At 41.9% G+C, this 20,599-nt stretch overlaps 1 protein-coding gene across 4 annotated transcripts in view; it reads left to right on the forward strand.

Moving 5' to 3' along the window:
* matcap2 (microtubule associated tyrosine carboxypeptidase 2) overlaps positions 1-20,599 on the forward strand; it is a 61,549-nt gene that overhangs the window by 29,595 nt on the left and 11,355 nt on the right. For all 4 annotated transcript variants that reach the window (XM_059945423.1, XM_059945422.1, XM_059945425.1 and 1 more), the window contains exons 4-6: positions 4,870-5,013; positions 5,783-5,915; positions 7,809-8,114. In XM_059945423.1, the coding sequence (XP_059801406.1) occupies positions 4,870-5,013; positions 5,783-5,915; positions 7,809-8,114 (583 nt within the window). The remainder of the gene's footprint in view (positions 1-4,869; positions 5,014-5,782; positions 5,916-7,808; positions 8,115-20,599) is intronic.

Raw genomic sequence — 20,599 nt, forward strand, 5'->3', positions numbered from 1 at the left:
GATGAAGGTCATGGCCCAAACTGATAACTCTTTATGCCCATGCATAGATGCTGTGGAGCTTCTCCACCACATTGTGTGTATTGCTCCAACACCTCTCTACAGCTTGCACGAAGTCCAGTTCCTCCAGCAAGTCCACCCACAAAAACCATAAAACGTAACAGCAGAGTTAGGCCATTTGGCACATCGAGTCTGTTCTGCCATTCCATAATGGCTGATTTATTGTACTTCTCAATCCCATTCTCCTGCTTTCTCCCCATAACCATTGACACCCTGACTAGTTGGGAGCCAATGAACTTCTGCTTTAAATATACTCAATGACTGGGCCTGTTTGGCAGTGCATTCCACAGATTCACCATCCTCTGACTAAAGGAACTCCTCCTCATCTCTATCTAAATGGATGTCCTTCTCTTCTGAGGTTGAGTCCCCTCATTCTAGCCTCCTTCACTGTAGGAAACATCCTGTACATGACCAGGTTCTCTAGGCCTTTGACTATTCAATAGATTTCAATGAGACCCACACCTCCCCCCACCCTATTCTTCTAAAGTCCAGTGAGTAGAGGCCCAGAGCCATCAAATGCTCCTCATACCTTAACCCTTTCGTTTCTGGGATCATTCTCATGAACCCCCTCTGCTCTCTCTCCAATACCAGTATATTCTTTCTCAGATAAGGAGCTGATCATAATACTCAAAGTGTTGTTTGACCAATATCTTGTAAAGCCTCAGCAATACAACTTTGCTTTTATATTCTAGTTCTCTCAGATTAAATGCTAACATTGTATTTGGTTTCTTTACCACTGACTCAAATTGCAAATTAATCTGTAGGGAATCATGCACAAGGACTCCAAAGTCTCTTTACACCTATTTCTGAATTTTCTCCCCATTTTCTCCCTGACTTTTGCCGCCTTCCCTTCTTAAAGAGCAGAGTGACATTTGCGATTTTCCAGTTCACAGGAAGTATCCCAGAATCAAATGAAACTTGAAAGATCACTACTACTGTCTCCAGAATCTCCTCAGCTACCTCTTTCACAACCTTGGGCAGTAGTTCAGATGACTTATCTACCTTCAAACTTTTAATTTCTGCCCCTTGAAGCTCTTGAATTTCTAAACCTATGAGGACACTTTACGGGAGCATTATCAAACAGAACTCCAAGCCCTGGCAGCTAAAAATATGGACAATTGCAAAGCAGATAATTTCAAAGCAGTTAAATTGACAAATGGGTGGGAAACTAGAATTAGAGGAACATAGCTATTTCTAAAGGAGATGACATCTGCTACTGGGAGAACAAGCTGTACACTGTGTGAGGTCAACACAGCAATTGTCTACCTCTAGCTTTGGGCCAGTTGATTAATGCCAGGGGCACGAATCTCCCTGGTATTACATAAGTACAGAGATTGCATTAGTTTTTTCATCACTATTTTAAAAGCACTGCCTAGTAACCTCTTCAAAAAGTAATTGCTACCCAGCCCTGGAGTACTTGGCCCAGTTGATAAAAAAAAAACATTGTGAAATGATTTATACATGGGTGTGAGCAATCATTATTTTCTAGAGGAGGACACAATCAGTAATATGCTGAACTTAATACAGGGGTGTTCAAATTCATTGCTGTTCTTTTAAATCTTGGTCATTCTTAATTCCATGTAAAGGTTAGACTCCATTTCGCCCATTCAATCTTGATTAAGCATGAAGATTCTAAAATTACCAAAGTTTACTAGATTACTAAATGAAATTACTAAAATCACTAATAAATGTCTACTGATGTACCCGGGAGAGCATTCTGACTGATTGTATCACTGTCTGGTGTGGAGACACCAGTGCACAGGGTTGTAAGAGGTTTCAGCCAGCCAGCCATCAAGGGCTCACGCCTCCCCACCATCTTCAAAGGGTGGTGTCTCTAGAAGGCAGCAGCTTTCATTAAGGACTCTCACTGTCCAGGACATGCCCTCTTCTCATTACTACCAAGGAGGAGGTACAGAAGCTTGAAGACCTACACTCAATGTTTTAGGAGCAGCTTCTTCCCCTCTGCCATCGGATTTCTGAACAGCCCATTAATACTACATCACTATTCCTCTTTTGGATATTAAGTTATTTTCTGTTATTGTAACTTGTGGTAATTTATTATGCCTGCACTGTACTGCTGCGACAAGACTAGCTTCGTGACTAAAATGTCAATGCCAATAAACCTGATTCTGGTTGTGTCTCAATGACTCATTGACTTCAATTCTCCAATCCACACTGCACCCTTAAATCTTGTTTTTGTAATTCTGAAGGCTTGGGGTGTGATGGCAGAGTTTCATTAACTGCTGAATTAAAAAGCTGTGACAGCTGAGTGGTTTTAAGGCACAGTTACATGTGTGTGATCAAAGTCATGTGCAGCTCGAACCAAAAGGAGTTTCTCGTACAGATTCTCGTTCCCTAAATAACATTATAGGGATCCGACAACTTTCACAGTCTCTACTGTGATGCCAGAGAGCTAAACTGAACTGAACACAGTCGCACGATTGATATTTTGGGATTTCAGCTTTAATCTAATGCTACTTTGTTAACTGTTGCACTACCATCCTGATTCTCAAACAGAACAGTTCAAAACAAGAAGGCCCTTCAGCCCACAAGGTCCATGTCCACCATGATGACAAACTAAAATAATCCCATCTCCCTGTACATAATCATATTCCTTAATTCCCTACATGTTCACATGCTTGACTAATGCCACTGTCGTATGCATTTCCATCATCCTGACATTAGATGTTCCTGGTTGGAATGAGTATTACTAACCACGTATAAACGTTTCACACAGATTGACATCAAATTCCTATTTGTTTAGAATTCACAGCATAGCGAAATGCATACTATTACTGAATGTAGAATATATACTGTAGAAATTTTCCTTGCTGCTTGCTGCTCCCTGACTGTCCGACAGCCCTTCCTAACCGACAGTAAAATGTTGGTAGTCTATAATCCTTGCCATTACTGTGCCTCGTTAGCTCTTTCTGCCCTACATCCTTGTCCCCGTCCCTGCCTTTGAACTATCCCACCCTGCTCCCTAAACTTTAGGTGGCTTCATATCCTTTAGAGCACCAGAAACATCTTTTGACATACTTAACTCCTTAGAAAAGTTTGGTTGCAATGAATTAGCCATTTCAGAAGAATTTCTGAGGGTGTTTCCTACTGTGAGTCATCTACATTGATTGTATAATTCCAGACAGCAGCTGTATGACGCTGTTCTCTGAGCATTTGGGGTGGTCCCTACAGTACACTGCCAAGTGATGGGTGTGTCCTGATGGCCCTCTGTTCGCTGAGTGACTCAAAGGCATTGCAAGCTGCAGGCAGATCCACGGCCGCTATCTGTTTACATACAGGTTGCTAGTGACTATTTCAGAAAGGCCAAAATCATTGGAAAACGCTGCAGTAAATTATTTAATCTCGTGCTGACCTTTCAGAGAAGAGGCTGTGTGCAGACCCTTTGATAGCTACGGTACCTCTTTCCCAACCCCTGCACAATGCGCTGCTGCCCCTGTTGTGAGTTAATTAAGATTATGCATTTCTCCTAAAAGCTGCAGCTTCTTCAGGCAGTGGAGCAAATGTCAGTCATGTTTGGGAAATTGTGTTTGGGCTAATTGTCCAATGACGCAATCAACTTGGAATTGATTACCAGTTGGATTTAATGTGTACAAGATTGGGTTTAATCTCTCAGTTAATTCATCAGTGCAGCACTGTTATAAATGTCATGCAGAAAATATGCTGATATTTTGACTGTAAAGTTTAGTCAGTGTTTATTGCAACTCTTAGTGTATCATGCCCAGTAGAATATAGTTATCAATTGCTTCTTGAGGGAGGAGAAAAGACTGTTGGAAGAACTCTGGGTCAGTTAACATCTATTTAACTGACCCAGAGGGAAATGGACAGTTAACACTTCAGGTCGACCCCTTCTGTCTGAACTGGTGAGGGTTCTTGCCCCGAGGTGCAACTGACCATTCCCCCCACCTTCCCTCCCTCCTTACAGCCACTGCCTGGCCTGCTGAGTTCCTCTGGAAGTTTGATTTTTGCTCCAGATTATAGCATCTGCAATCTCCAATGGTGTCTTCTCTGTTTTAAATAATACACTGCACTGAAGAGATCCCCAATAAGTAGGCGGTTAAATTGTATATGAATTGCTACGGTCTTCAGTATGCTGTCATATGTGTGGAAGTGGCTGTGTTTATGAAGTTGTGATTGGATGCAGACTGGACATAGCTTATTAGTTCAGATTTCAGCAGTAAATCTGTGCTAAAATGAGGTTGGGAATTTGCACTATGAAGGTCACACAAGAGAACACATACATATGATTTATGATACCATATCCAATTAAGGTAAAATATTGTTACTGTTAAAAATTAACTTAATGCAAAGAGCAGATGTGATTTTCTTTCAGCATCTTTTTCGTTTAAGCCTCCCATGCTGTGCTGGATAAAGAAACACAATTAGTGGGATGACTCACTTCACCATAACTTGAAAAGCACATTAATGTATTATCCACTTATTGAGCAAACCTATGGCTTCCTGCAGCTTGGCTGTTTTAAGGTTGTAATTTGTCGCACTTTAGTTTAATCCTTCCCTTCTATTTTGAAAACTGTACTATGAGCTTCAGGCATCGGATTGCATTGAAACACAAGTTCAATCTTTGCTGGTTTCCTAAGTTGTCATTGATCAAAACAAAATTTCAAAGAAGTCTGGAATCAAACTGATTGCTTTTTTCAGCTTTTCATGTTTTTTCCCCAACTCAACAATGAGAATATTGATTTGTATCTCTTCAGCTGCAGACAGCAACGAAACATTTGCAAAATCCATTACACTGCTGTAGATGTACTTAAAAGTATTTTTTTTTTCCGGTAGGCTATTAAAATAATGAAACTGGCCCTTCAGAAATATGGCAGCTATGAGAAGTTTGAACAAGCAACCGGGGGAAACTTGCTCACTAAGAGTCGCATTTGGTTCTACGTGAAGAAGTACATGGAGAAGGAGAATTGCCTTGGTGATGTAAGCCGAAGCAGAAAGTATCTTTAACTTTTCCATGTTGCTAATTATTTCTTTAAGGCATTTTGAAGTTTGCAGAATCTATTTAAATTTTTTTTATCTGAATGGAATCATCACTGATAACAATCCTACTGTATCTTTGGCTACTGTGGCAAACTGTGTCACTGGTATGTGGGCCACGTAAATTATGTGATACATCACTGGAAAGGTTGTGAGGATTGGCATACCATTGGGATGAATCATAGCTGGAGCTATAATGTGTGTGCATCCCATTATTGAAACTGGAAATAACACATTTCAGTAATCAATTAAAGTTGTTTTTGTTTAAATAAGTAATTCTGAAGTTTGATTTTATCCATACCCAGCATTCACACAGAAGTCTTTTTGAAAAGGATGGGTCTTATGGCAGGGGCTACTAATTCTGAGGAGCTCTCTTGGAATTTTCTTTCACCACCTTTATGCAAGAGTGCAGCGGGGCTGCTAAAACCAGCTAACTTATTGCATATCAGATATTTAAACTGGGAGCATTCAAATGTATGAGCATCAATTGTTTTTTTAAGGAGATTATGAATTTCAGTTTCCTATAAAAATACCTATGAAATTTTAGAATAAGGTCGATGTATGCTATGTTGGGAATGAGCAAGTTTTAAAATATTGGTTTTAGGAATGTTTAATTTTACATGTGGGATTTTGGTATATCTTCGGCTCGGTTACTCCAGGTTGGCAAAGTTTCTGCAAGGCTTCTAATTGCATTTCCTTGTAAACTTTACAGATTGCAGTCCACTTAACAGATGATTTGCTTTCTCGTGCATCAATGACAATAGTGAATGGACGCCCAACCCTCACCATCAATGTTTCTACTGCACGCGAGCACTGGCTGGAGGGAATGCTGAGACATGAGATAGGTATAAGAACTAAATTTTGATGCTTTGCATCAATGCTAAATTCAGTCAACAAATAACTTAAGGGTGCTAACCAGAGCATTTGTTCCAACAATAAACTAGCGGTCCATGAATTTTCCAAAACCAAAGCAAAATTCTTATATTCCCTGCTCAGCATTTGCATGAACAGTAATGTACTTAGACAAAATGTTGTAATATGGTATACAGCAAACACATAATCTGTAATGTGTTTATGAAGGTATAGTAGATTTGACTCACCCAAAACAAAAGGCATAAGGGACACCTCCAAGTTAACTAGATTGGAAGTGGTAGGAAGACAAAGATATTTTAATAGGATGACTGCCTGGTATAGTTTCATACACTTGTGTCCAAATATAACAACTAAATGGACTGTCAAAGTGGAGTTAATTATCTCATGCACAAATATATATGTTTGAATGCAGTGAAAATTTGCTTGTAGAAGCATCACAGGTGCATAGATCAGATACACAGCATTCACAAGAAAAATATACATGATATAAAAACTTATAACAAAGTGCACAAACAGTAGGTAGTCATGGTGTTGTTATACAGAGTTGATGATCAGGGTTGCGCAGGTTGGCTCAGGAACTGAATGGTTGAAGGGAAGTAGCTGTTCCTGAACCTGTTGATATTGGACTTCATGCTTCTGTACCTCCTGTCCGTAGATGGCTGCAAGATGATGGGAATCTTTGATGATAAATGTTGCCACCTAGAGGCAGTGCTTCACGTAGATACTTCTGATGGTGGGGAGAGATGTGCCAGAGATATATTGGGCTGAATCCACTTCTCTCTGCAACAACTTCTTTTACTGTGTGTGGCCGAACAGGTTGGCAATGCTAATTCTCCCGCTAACCTTGCCTAGTTAGTCACTCCCCCTCCCCCTTAGTCACTCCCCCTTTCCCTGGTCTAGTTTCCCAGCTAGTTCACTCACTTTGCCCTCCCATTCCACACCCCAACAGTAAAACAATTGCTAGCTTGGCTAATCAAAACATACCCTTAAGTTAATAAGCTGTACAGGTTTATAACTCATAAAAATAAGGATTCTAGACACAGGAATTCCAAACATTTTCATTTATTTTCATTCACACTGTAAATCGGTTTGCAGACAGTAGAACTGCCCCAAAAGACTCAAGGGACAATTTGGGGCATCCTAAAATAATGCCTGTGTTAGTGGGAGCAGGCACACCACACTCCTTGCAGGCAGATTTAAACTCTCAGTTTGGCTTTGCTAGGGAGGTGTGGAGGTTGGATTGATAGCTGATGGATAGTTATATTGGAAAGTTAACAACAAAGTGTATCGTGGAGAAAGCCTCTGTATATTTGTAAATTTTTGTACGTGTTTTCATTTGTCTATTTGTAAATACTTCTTCACAACTTTTGGGCAGCTTTTGTGCTTTTCTTTTCACCTGGCTTCAAATAAAACCCCTTGCACTAACGTGCTGTTGTGGCATACCATCTGTTTTTTTTTCCCAACTGGTGACCCTCATCGGGCACGCTTACCTACACCTGATAGAGAGGTGTGACACTGTGCATTTGAATTGCTGTATAAAGCCTTAATGAAACCAGTCTGGATACCTGTCCAAGTTTGTTAGCATTCGGTTGGTTACATGCCAAACCTTCTTAAGCTTCTAAGGCAGTAAAGATTCTGGTGTGCCTTTCTTGGGATTGCATCTATGTTCAAGGCCTGTGGAAGTGATCATTAATTTGGGACTACACTCTGGGATGTTGATCTTTGGGATGAATGCTATGACCGAATGCTGCTGTTGTCTCCTCTCTGACAACAAGTGGATAAAATGAGGGTGGATGAAATATCTTTTCTGGCTGAATATTTCGCCTTCAGTAACTCTGCTAGAACTAATGTTGAACTCTTTGCAGGTACTCATTACATTCGAGGTTTAAATAACAATCTACAGCCCTGGAGTAACTGGAATGGCCGCAGGAAACATGGGCTGAAACCCATCAACCCAACCGAAGAAGGTCTTGCCAGCATTCACAGCGTGCTGTTCCGCAAGGATCCCTTCCTCTGGAGAGCCGCTCTGCTCTACTACACCGTTTACCAGGCCAGCCACATGTCCTTCAGTGAGCTCTTCCTTGACATTGGGAAATTTGTGGAAAATCCAAACACTCGGTGGGATTATTGTGTACGAGCCAAACGTGGTCAGACTGACACATCCCAGCCAGGTAGAAATATGTTCTAATTCATTAATACACAATCTATAATTATTACTGAAGTATTATCTCTAGATGTTTTGTGACAGTTTTATCTTCAAGAAAATTCAATGATGAAAGTTGTCTAATGCTGAGGATTATATACACTATAACTGAAAACACAAATGTGGTAATATTTATGTTTTGAACGTGACTCTTTTCATCTAATTTTGAACTCTATCTTTTCTCCCTCTTATACGTATCTGTTCTTAAATAATAAAGATTGTCTTTGACAATGGAGGAGTAAGTTTCTCCAGAGCGTAGTTTGTCCATCAGATCAGAAAGATCTAGGTATAATCTCTAGTCCAGTTGAGTCAGTTAGAAACAGATAACCAATGATAGCTGTTAGCAGTAATTGTTAACCTAGAGGCAAGGAATATTGGTCTGAGTCCTTCCTTCTCTGACTTTTACTAAATAAAAGTGGTTGTAACACCAAATTTATTTCTGGTGGTTCTGGAAACTTAATGGTGCCAAGGTTCATTGTACAATTGACAGTGTGGCCAATCAAGTGAGATGCTGGTAAGCTGCCAGACTGTGCATAGGTAATTGTTAGTTGATTTATTATTGTCTCTTGTACGAATTAGAGGGAAAATATTGGTTTGCACACCATTTGGACAGATTATTGCATAAGTACATTGTAGCACAAAACACAACAGAATACAGAATGTAGTACTACAGTTACAGGTGTTCCCTGCTTTACGAATGTTCGCTTTTACAAACGCCCTACATTAGTAACCTGTTTTTGCGTTACAAAGAGGATTTTCGCTTTTACGAAAATTTTTCCCATATAAATTAATGGTTCTTCACTTTACACCATTTCGGCTTAAGACAGGTTTCATAGGAAGGCTCTACCTTTGTAAAGGGGGGGGGGAGAACACCTGTACAAGGGAAAAGTACACTGCCGTTACACAAAAAAGGACCAGGATGTGTTTGACTGAGAGATAAAGATTTCATCTTTATCATCTAAGAAGACCATTTTAGAACCTTATAGCAACAAGATAGAAGTTATCCTTGATCCTAGTGCCTGATAGTAGGAGAGAGAAGAGGTAATGACTGGGATAGGAAGGGTCCTTGGTTATGTTGGTTGCTTTCTGGAGGTAGCAGCAATTATTGGACCCTAGCAACAGGTCAGAAAAAAAACAAGTGAAGATCAGCTAGCTATTTGACAATACCGTAATTCTCTTCAAAGCCAAGCTAGTTATTCTCTGGAGCAGCTGAGGCTGAGAGGAGACCTAAGTGTATCAAATTATGAGCAGTATAGACAGTCAGTATCTTTTCCAGAAAAGAGGTTATGCATTTAAAGTGGGGAGGCAAAGTTCAAAGTAGAAGTGCAGGGCAATTTTTTTTAACAGAGAGAGAGAGGTGAGTGCCTGGAAATGTGCTGCCAGGGTTAATGGTGGGGCCAGGTACAATGGAGGCAGAAAATGGAAAGATATGGGATTAGTTCAGCAGAACATTGTTGGTTGGAGGACCTGTTTCTCTGTTGTACTAATTGCCTCATTCCTAATTGAGGAGTGCAGAGAACAATGATGGTATTCCATCTGAGGTCATTGCCTTAGCCAAAGTCAACAACCAATACAGATTCAATCCCTCTGAACTTTATGGAGGTGGCAAGCTCTTGGGAAGTAGGTTGTTTGGCAACATGTCAAGGATGCAAAGTAGCTTCTTTATAATTCAATTTTTTAACTTTTTTAACAAAGAAAGTACACAGCTGGATTTGTGGGGCAAGTACCTGTGAAGTGTTGCTTATCTGTTGCCCAAACAAACTTGCTTGCTTGCAGCTCCAATTTGTCACCTCCTTGCCTCTATTTCCTTTATAATACAACCATCTCCCACCATTCCCACCATCATTCAGCTCCAACTAACCACGAACGCTCCCTGTAGATCTATCGGACTAGGATCTTCATTCCTACCCTCTACCACAGAACCTCTTAAACAGAAATCTTCTTCTTTCCTTTATCCTTCCCCATGTTGCAGGCTTCCAACTGGACAGGTAGTCTCTCACCTTGTCAGTCACACTGGGTGTTAGCATATTGAGGAAAGTGGTGAAAGACAAGTTAAATAAACATTTAAAAGATTCCCTAATGTTACTGTCTGCTGGATGTCAAGGAAACCTACTTTAGGATTTCTTATCCAGGATACCTCTTCTCATTTGGAGGCAATTCGTTCCATTGAGTCTGTGCTGTCTTTCAGAGCAATCCCATTCCCCATGTTATTCCCTGTAACCCATTCTCTTACGATTTAATCCCCTCTGATTCTTCTTCTTCCCTACACTAAGGACAATGTAGACAGGCAATTAGTTTACCAACCAGCATAGCTTTTGGACGTGGGAGGTGGGAAGAATGAGGAGCACACATAGGAAATTCCTTTCAAGGTTCTTTTGAAGACCCTGACCTGGAGTTACACACTGACTTTGGTTGTTTGCGGGTATTTGTCCCTGACTCAGGGCCTCATGACTGGCCGCTTTTCCTGGAAGACTAGTGCGTCTTCAGGGCGTCGGATTTTTGTGGCTCTGTAGACGGGCTGATTCTACACCAGTGACCCTGACTGAGAACACAGAACATTAGGAGCAGCGGGTTGGCTGCCATGGGTACCTTTCTGGGGCCAACTCTCTGTGTGCAGAGCTCGGAAAAAGCGACCCAACAGACTTTTAACATCATAAATCAGTGAGTTGTTTGTCGGATCTCCCCTCTCACTGTGAAATGGGGACACCTCCTTTCCCTTATTAGGGAGCCTATGGCATGTCGAAATACCGAGTGAATGAGTAGTGTTTGGGGTACTGCAAGTCTGTATCTTTATTGATGCTTTGCTGCATGCTTGAGTGCTCGGTGGAGGGCGCTGATGCTTTTTGTTGGGGGGGGGGGTCATTGCCTTACTGCTGCTTGTGCACTGGGGGGGGGGAGCTGGGGAGGCTTTGGGGTTCTTTAGTGCAAAAAGTTTAGATAGAGCAGAGTTTGTTTGGTGTCCAGGAAGGATTCCTGCCACAATATGTAGACAAGCCGACTAGAGGCAAGGCCAGACTGAGTCTAGTACAAGCAGTAAAGCTGGTCATTGATAGATCTCTTGGCGAGTAAGCATTTTGTAGATAGTTAGCACAACTCCCTTCCTCTACCGTAGCCTTGGACAGGGTTAGGAGAGACTGTATGGGAAGGTATTTTTGGGGGCTGGGCGAATTACAATGCTATTAGGCAGAAACTTGAGATCATAAATTGGGAGCAAATGTATATACTCAGAGAAATGTACAACTGAAATGTGGAAGGTGTTTAGGGAGCACTTGCATGAAATTCTGGATAGGTTTGTCCCATTGAACTAGGGGACATAGCCTCAAGATTTGGGGGAGTAGATTTAGGATGGAGATGAGGAGGAACTGCTTTTCCCAGAGGGTGGTGAATCTGTAGAATTCTCTGCCCAATGAAGCAGCAGAGGCTACCTCAGTAAATATATTTAAGACAAGGCTAGATAGATTTTTGCATAGTAGGGGAATTAAGGGTTATGGGGAAAAGGCAGATAGGTGAAGATAAGTCCATGACCAGATCAACCATGATCTTATTGAATGGCAGAGCAGGCTTGATGGGCCAGATGGCCAACTCCTGCTCCTATTTCTTATGCTTGAAAGGATTGCAAAGTGAATAGAACCATGGTTGACAAGAGATATAGAACTTCCAGTCAAGAGAAAGAAGGAAGTATACTTAAGCAAGGATCAGATAGAGCTCTTGAGTTGGATGGTAGCTAGGAAAGAGCTTAAGAAGTGACTTAAAAGGAGCTGGTCCAAAGCCCTTGACCATTAGGATTAAGAACAATTGCAAAGAGTTCTACACGTACATGAAGAACAGGAGGATGATTAGACTGAGGGTAGCACTAATCAGGGATAAAAGAGGAAACATGTCTTGAGTCAGAGGAGATGGGGAAGTCCTAAATTAATAAATTGCTTCAGTATTTACCAGTGAGAGGGACCTTGCCAAATGTGAGGTCACTGTAGAACAGACTAATATGCCGGAGCATGTCAAGGATATGCAAGAGGATGTGCTGGAACATTAGAAGAATAATAGGGTAGATCAGTCCCAGATGGGCTATACTCTGCTTACTATAGGAAGTATGGGAAGAGATTGCTACAGCTTTGGTGATGATCTATGTAACCTCACTGGCAACAGGAGTAGTACCAGAAAGCTAGAGACAAATATTATTCCTTTGTTTAAGAAAGGAAATGGGTATAATCCTGGGAATTAAAGACCAGTAAATCTTATTAGTGGTGGACAAGCTACTGGAGAGCATGCTTAGAGACATAGTTTGCAAATATTTGGAGAAGCATAGTCTGATTAGAGATAATCAGCATGGCTTTTTGAGGCTGATTGACTTCTTCAAGGAAGTGACAAAATAAATTGATGAAGGTAGAGTGGTGGATGTGGTATATATAGATTTTAATTCCCCATGATAGGCTCTTTCTGAAAGTCAGGAGGCATGAGATTCAGGGAAAGTTGACTATATGTATAGACGATTGGCTTGCATACAGAAAGCAGAAAGTGATAGTAGATGAAGTGTATTCTGCCTGGACATCTGCGAGTAGTCGTCTTTTGCAGAGATCTATTATGGGACCCTTACTGTTTGTGATTTTTTAAAATATAAATGGTTTAGATGAAGAAGTGAGTGGGTTAGTAAATTTGCTGGTGACACCGACATTGACTGTGTTGCAGATAGTGTAGAAGGCTGTTATATATCGCAACAGAACATTGATGGCATGCAGAGCTGGGCTGAGAAGAGGCAGATGGAGCTCAATTCAGAGAAGTGTAAAGTGATACATTTTGGGAGATGTAATTCAAATGCAGAGTACAAGGTAAATTGCAGTATTCTTAACAGTGTGGATGGGACAGGGGGATCTTGGGGTCCATGTTCATAGATCCCTCAAAGTTACCAGACAAATTGATAGGGTTGCTAAGAAGGCATATGGTGTGTGTTTTCATTAGTTGGGCGATTGAATTCAAGAGCTGTGAGCTAATATTATAAAACTCGGGTTAGGCCACACTTGGAGTATTGTGTTCAGATCTGGTTGCCTCATTAGGGTGGATGTGAAAGCTTTAGAGAGGATGCAGAGGAGTTTTACCAGTATGCTGCCTGGTTGGAGAGTATATCTTATGAGGAATGATTGAGTAATCTAGGAGTGAAGGAGGATGAGAAGAAGCTTGATAGAGGTGTTTAACATGATAAGAGGCATACATAGAGGAGAGAGCCAGCAACATTCTCCCTCACCCAGATGACAATGGCTAATATAAGCGGGCATAATTTTAAGGTGAAAATCATAGTGTATATAATTACACTATAGTGGAAAGTATAGTGTATAGATAGGTAAGGTAGGCAAGTGCATGGAACGCACTGCCAGGTTTGGTACATTAGGGAGATGGAAGAAACTCTTAAATAGCCACATAGATGAAAGAAAGGTGGAGGCTATATGGGAGGCTATACTGACTTTGGAGTATGTTAAAAGGTCAGCAGAGCACCATGGGTTAAAGGGCCTATTCTTTGTTATTTTATGTTCACCTGTTGTATGTTGTACCAAAGAGTGAAATTCAAAGTTTTATTCTACCAGGTTGGAGAACAAATTATTTAGTTTCTTACTCTGCAACCCGTGTAATTCCAAAACCCTCAATATTTTTAAATGGTGGGCTTTTTTATTTTGATAATATTGCAATTTTTTCACTTCATCCAGATTATGGCAAAACAAGAAACAAATGACTAATAAAAATAAACTAAATCATAGTTTGGAAGACAGAACCCAATTACTGTAAATGGGCTGGGTTGATCAGACCCAAACTATTCGAGTGTCCAGGAGTTGTACTAATAAGCAACAAAATAACTTAAGCTTAATTTATTATCATAAATAGAAAGCACAGTAAACCACACAAAACACTACGTTGCAAGTCACAAATATTTCAGGGCTCAAGATTCTTAGTCACCACTTGCTTGTTGCTGTTGTTGGAGGGTCGCTGAATTCCAACTCCCTAGTGAAACTACCCTTGGGTCCTAGACACTGATCACAATCACTGGTCTTCCATTGAAATTCGAGAAAAAACCAAGAAAGGTACCCCAATAAATACGTTACGCAAGCACAGAGAGAGGCACAGAGACAAACTCTCTGATATCCTATCTCAATACAACCTGTCTTTTTTCAAACACATCCTGCAAATATTAACACAGTGTTTAGCATATCCTCATAACTCAACTAGAGACTTTAATGGTCACTCCTGATCCATTAGTCCACCAATGTTTTGGACACAACATTCCTCGGACTTACAAAAGAACATTAATATCACATATAAGTGATAAGCCGGAATCCATCAAGTCAATTTGACAGACGTTCACATTTTAATGGTGCCTGAAATTAAAAGAATCAAAGTTAAAAATAAATTTATTTTCGAAGTACATACACGTCACCATATACTACCCTGAGATTCATTTTCTTCAGGGCATACTCAATAAATCTATAATAGAATAACGATCATAATAGTCAGTGAAAGACTGCACCAACTTGGGCAATCAATCAATTTGCAAAAGGCAACAAACTGCAAGTACATAAAGAAATAAATAATAATAATAATAAAAATATATATGAGCAATTGATATTGAGAAAATGAAGGAAGTAGCCTTGAAAGTGAGTCCTCAGGTTGTGGGAACATTTCAATGATGAGGCAAGTGAAGTTGAATAAAGTTATCCCCTTTTAGTTCAAGAACCTGATGGTTGAGGGGTAATAACTGTTCCTGAACCTGGTGGTGTGAGTCCTGTCGCTCCTGTACATTCATCCTAATGGCGGCAGTGAGAACAGAGCATGTCCTGCTGATGAATGCTGCTTTCCTGGATCAATACTTTGCGTAGATGTACTCAATGGTGGGGTGGGCATTACCTGTGATGGACTGGGCTGTATCCACTTCTTTAGTAGGATCTTCTGTTTAAAGGCGTTGGTGTTTCCACACCAGACTATGATGCAGCCAGTCAATATACTCTCCACTATGCACCTATAGAAGTTTGTCAAAGTTTCAGATGTCCTGCTGAACCTTTGCAAACTCCTAAGAAATTAGAGGTTTGGCTGTGCTTTCTTCATAACTGCAGGTCGTCTGTAATAATAACAGTGAGGAATTTAAAGTTGCCTTCCCTCTCTACCTCTGAAGCTCTAATGAGAACTGGCTCATGGACTGGTTTCCTCCTCCTGAAGTCAATAATCAGCGTCTTGGTCTCGGGACATTGAGTAAGAGGTTGTTGTTATGGCATCACATAGCCAAATTTTCAATCCCCCTCTTATTTGCTGATTCAGAACCACCTTTGATTCAGCTTATGACAGAGTTGAGGTGGCTGGCAACCGGGAGATCCTGTTCGAGCACCTCCGCTCCATCCGCCACAACAGACAGGCATCCGGTGCTCCCGGTGCGGCCTCCTCTACATCGGTGAGACCCGACGCAGATTGGGGGGCCACTTCATCAAGCACCTACGCTCCGTCCGCCACAACAGACAGGATCTCCCGGTTGCCACCCACTTCAACTCTGCTTCACATTCCCATTCGGATATCTCCATACATGGCCTCCTCTACTGCCATGATGAGGCCAAACTCAGGTTGGAGGAGCAACACCTCATATACCGTCTGGGTAGTCTCCAGTCCCTTGGCACGAACATTGAATTCTCCAACTTCCGGTAATTCCCTCCCCCCATCCCAGTTTCACTCTGCCTCCTCCTTCAGCTGCCTATCACCTCTCCATTGGTTCTGCCTCCTTCTACTACCCATAGTGCTTTCCCCTTACATTCTTTCTTCATCTTTCCTGCCTATCCCCTCCGTGCTTCCCCTCCCCCACCCCTTACTGGTTTTATTTTTCCCCTTACTGGTTTTTCACTTGGCACCTACCAGTTTTCTCCTTCCCACCCTCCCCCCACCTTCTTTAGGCTCTCTGTTCAGTCCTGATGAAGGGTCTTGGTCCGAAACGATGACTGTTCATTTCCACGGATGCTGCCCCACCTAGTCATTGAGGCAGGTTACCTTGTTCTTCTTGGGCACTGGTATAATTGAAGCCTGCTTGAAGCAGAAGGCTACCTCAGACTGCCAAAGCGAGAGGTTAAAGATCTCAGTGAACACTCCAGCTAGTTGATTAACGCAGGTTTTTAGTACAAAGATGAGAAAATCTGCAGATGCTGGAAATCCAAGCGACACACACAAGATGTTGGAGGAACTCAGCAGGCCAGGCAGCATCCATGGCAAAGAGTAAGCAATCGACGTTTTGGGCTGAGACCCTTGATCAGGTTTTCAGTATTTGGCTAGGTATTCTGCCCGGGCCATATCCTTTTAGTCCTGACGGCTGCTTGCACATCGGGCTCAGAGACTGAAATCACAGGGTCAACAGGCACTGTGAGAGTTCCTGATGGTTCCTCAAAGTGAGTATATAAGACCTTGAGCTCATGTGGAACTGAAGCCCTGTTGTCACCTATGCCACTTGATTTAACTTTACGAGAGATGTTAGTATTCAAGCCCTGCTATAATTTGAGCATCTTTCATTGATTCACATCTTGTCCAGAATTCCCACTTCAGCTCTGAGATGGCTTTCTGAAGATCGTACCTGGACCCCTTGTAATTTTCTTGGTCATCAGACTTGAACACAACTGATCTGACCCTCAGCATATTACGGATCTCATGGTTCATCCAGGGCTCCTGTCTGGGAAAGACTCTGAATGATTCTCTGAAGACATACTCGTCTAAAACTCTTTTAATAAAATGTGTGACAACCATGATGTATTGATTCAGACCCACAGATGAGTTCTTGAACACGGCCCAATCTACCAACTCGAAGCAATTCCATAGCTGCTCCTCTGCCTCCCGTGACCAACTCTTTGTCCTAATCTCTGCAGCTCTGCAAACTGTGCCTGTCTGCAGGTAGAAGGACAGCCAAATGATCAGATTTACCAAAATACAGTCTGGGCATTCCTTTTCTTAGTATAACAAGAACCAGTGTGTTGGGTCCTCTGGTGCTACAGGTTATATGCTAAATCTGCTGCAGACATCGAAAGACCCATAGTGTCTACCCTGCACAGGCTCCATGCAAACATTACTCACTAACGACCAGACCCCACATGCTAAGGGTTCAGAGAGAGTTAAATTGTCATTTTGAACTTTTCAGATATTCATTCAATGCTTTACAAAATATTAACGTCACAGTTACATGTCTTTAATGTGGTGGTGTTCTGTAAAGTGGTTAAGTAAAATTTAAGACTAGCCCACAAAGTCAGATGCTAAGGTAATTTTCCAACACTTAATGAAGTGAGGTTGAGTTTTGTAAAGCATATAAAAGAGAACTGCGGAGAGGATTAGGAAAAGAATCTCGGAACTGAGACAGGTAGTGGAGTACAGAAAACTAGAGATGGAAGAATTGAAGGAGCACAGGAAGGTTCGTAGGGCGAGGTGGGAGGAGGAGTGTATCGGTTGATTGCAGAGATGGTAGCATGAAGGGATTTTAAACAGGCTAAGAAGTTTAAAACGATCAATTGGACTGAGAGCTGGTGTAGAGAGCTGTAGAAGCAAACTGAAGATCACATAGAGAACTTATAAAGTCCTCAAAACCACTTGGATGTGCTCTTTCTCTCCCAGAGATACAATTAGAATACAATCCACATACTGGAGAATACTGCTGCTGATGTCTGACAAAGGAACACTGGCAATTATTTTAGCCGTCCATCAATGAAGAATGGCAGGGTTGTTATGGAAGCCCTGAGGCAGCTCTGTCTGAGTATGCTGCTGTCCATGGATGGTAAAAGCTGACTTATCCAGGAATGTACTGGAATTAACCAAACACCATTCGCAATACCTAAGACAGTAGCAGTTTCTTTAACGGCCTCAGGCCATTCAAAACGATAGACGGGTTTGCCACTACAGGATATCCTGAGTGGCATGCTTGTTCGGAGAGATATAATCAATGGTTAGTTGGTAGGACCCACCTGGTTGGTACCGGCCGGATTGGGGATTTCTTATGGGAAATGCTTGGCCTGATCACTCCTTGTTGCTGTAGTTCTGTGCTGCACTGCAGCCTCTGCTTCAAGTTTAATGAGATACTGTCTATGGGGTGGTGTGATGGACCTTCTATCAAAACAGGTGTCATATCATCATGGCCACGGTCTTGTTTGTGAGTGTCCCATTCCCGGGGATATTTTTTCACAATAATACCTCACACTCCTACAACTGCCCATTCGGCCTTTAAGGTCATGTCTTGTGATTGTATATAAATCATTGCCAAGGGCGAGTCTTCATTCCCCGAATAATTCCCCTTGTACCTGTCTTGATTACAGCCCCAGGTGTTACCAATAGGTCTGTCCCCAAGATGGTGCCTTCATGATTGTTACAAACCCAGTCACATACAGTAACACTCATGTCCTTGATATGTATTGGGACGGATTCACTTAATTGAGTGAGGATGGATCCTCCTTCCACCCTCACTACCATTGTAGCTTTACTTGGCATGGGTAGGTCCAGGTTTATTATCAATATTGAGAGACCCCAGTGTTTACCAACAGCATAGAGCACTGCTGGCCCCCTGACAATGCAGTGACAGACATTCTGGGGTCTCCACCCTTGTCAACAATGGCTGATACTAGTTGTTTCATCATGAGTTGTTTTAACTCCTCTGTGGAGATCTGAAAAGCAGGTCCCGCTATGCTGCCGCTCAATGCAAACTGGTGAACATCAGCTTGCTGTGTCTGTAGTCCTTCTTCCACATCCCCTCCGCCTTTCAATCAACATTTGTCCTAACTATGACCTGTCTTTGTATAGCAACTGCACTTAACTTGGCCTCCCAAATAGTCATAGGCATCTCCTTAGAGCAAGGAATTTAGATAGGGTGGAATTTGTTAGGTGTGTTCAGGAAGATTTCTGGACACAATATGTAGATAAGCCTACAAGAGGAGAGGCTGTAGTTGATCTGGTGTTGGGAAATGAACCTGGTCAGGTGTTAGGTGTCTCAGTGGGAGAGAGCATTTTGGAGATAGTAATTGCAGTTCTCCTTTACCATAGCATTGGAGAGGGATAGGAACAGACAAGTTAGGAAAGTCTTTAATTGGAGCAAGGGGAAATATGAAGCTATCAGGCAGGAACTTGGAAGCATAAATTGGGAACGGATGTTCTCAGGGAATGTATGGCAGAAATGTTGCAAATGTTAAGGAGATATTTGCGTGGCATTCTGCATAGGTACGTTCCAATGAAACGGAAAGGATGGTAGGGTACAGGAACTGTGGTGTACAAAGGCTGTTGTAAATCTAGTCAAGAATAAAAGAAGAGCTTATGAAAGGTTCAAAAAACTAGGTAATGATAGAGATCTAGAAGATCATAAGGCTAGCAGGAAGGAGCTTAAGAATGAAATTAGGAGTCAGCAGGGGCCATGAAAAGACCTTGGCAAGCAGGATTAAGGAAACCCCCAAGGCATTTTACAAGCAGCTGAAGAGCAAGAGGATAAGATGTGAGAGAATAGGACCATACAAGTGTGTCAGTGGAAAAGTGTGTATGGAACCGGAAGAGATAGCTGAGGTACTTAATGAATACTTTGCTTCAGTACTCACTACGGAAAACAACCTTGCAGATTGTAGGGATGACTTGCAGCAGACTGAAAAGATTGAGCGTATAGACATTAAGAAAGGGGATGTGCTGGTGCTTTGGAAGCATCAAGATGGATAAGTCACTGGAACCGGATGAGATGTACCCAGGCTACTGTGGGAGGTGAGGGAGGAGATTGCTGAGCCTCTGGCAATGATCTTTGCATCATCAATGGGGATGGGAGAGGTTCCAGAGGATTGGAGGGTTGCAGATGTTATTCCCTTATTCAAAAAAGGGAGTAGGGATATCCCAGGAAATTATAGACCAGAAAGTCTTACTTCAGTGGTTTGTAAGTTGATGGAGAAGATCCTGAGAGGCAGGATTTATGAACATTTGGAGAGGCATGATTAGGAATAGTCAGTATGGCTTTGTCAAAGGCAGCTTGTGCCTTACGAGCCTGATTGAATTTTTTGAGGATGTGACTAAATGCATTGATGAAGGTAGAGCAGTAGATCTAGTGTATATGAATTTCAGCAAGGCATTTGATACGGTACCCCATGCAAGACTTACTGAGAAAGTAAGGAGGCATGGGATCCAAGGGGACATTGCTTTGTGGATCCAGAATTGGCTTGCCCATGTAAGGCAAAGAGTGGTTGTAAACAGGTCATATTCTGCATGGAGGGCAGTGACCAGTGATGTGCCTCAGGGATCTGTTCTGGGACCCCCTTCTCTTCGGGATTTTTATAAATGACCTGGATAATGAAGTGGAGGGATGGGTTAGTAAATTTGCTGATGACACAATTTGCCTATCACCATAATAGGTCTACAGTGGATGCAATCTCACTGGCTCTCCACTTGGCATTGGATCACCTGGACCTGTGTCAGGCATAGCTCAGCTTCCAACACTATCAT

The sequence above is a fragment of the Hypanus sabinus genome, chromosome 20, assembly GCF_030144855.1.
Source record: "Hypanus sabinus isolate sHypSab1 chromosome 20, sHypSab1.hap1, whole genome shotgun sequence".
Taxonomy (NCBI): Eukaryota; Metazoa; Chordata; class Chondrichthyes; order Myliobatiformes; family Dasyatidae; genus Hypanus; species Hypanus sabinus.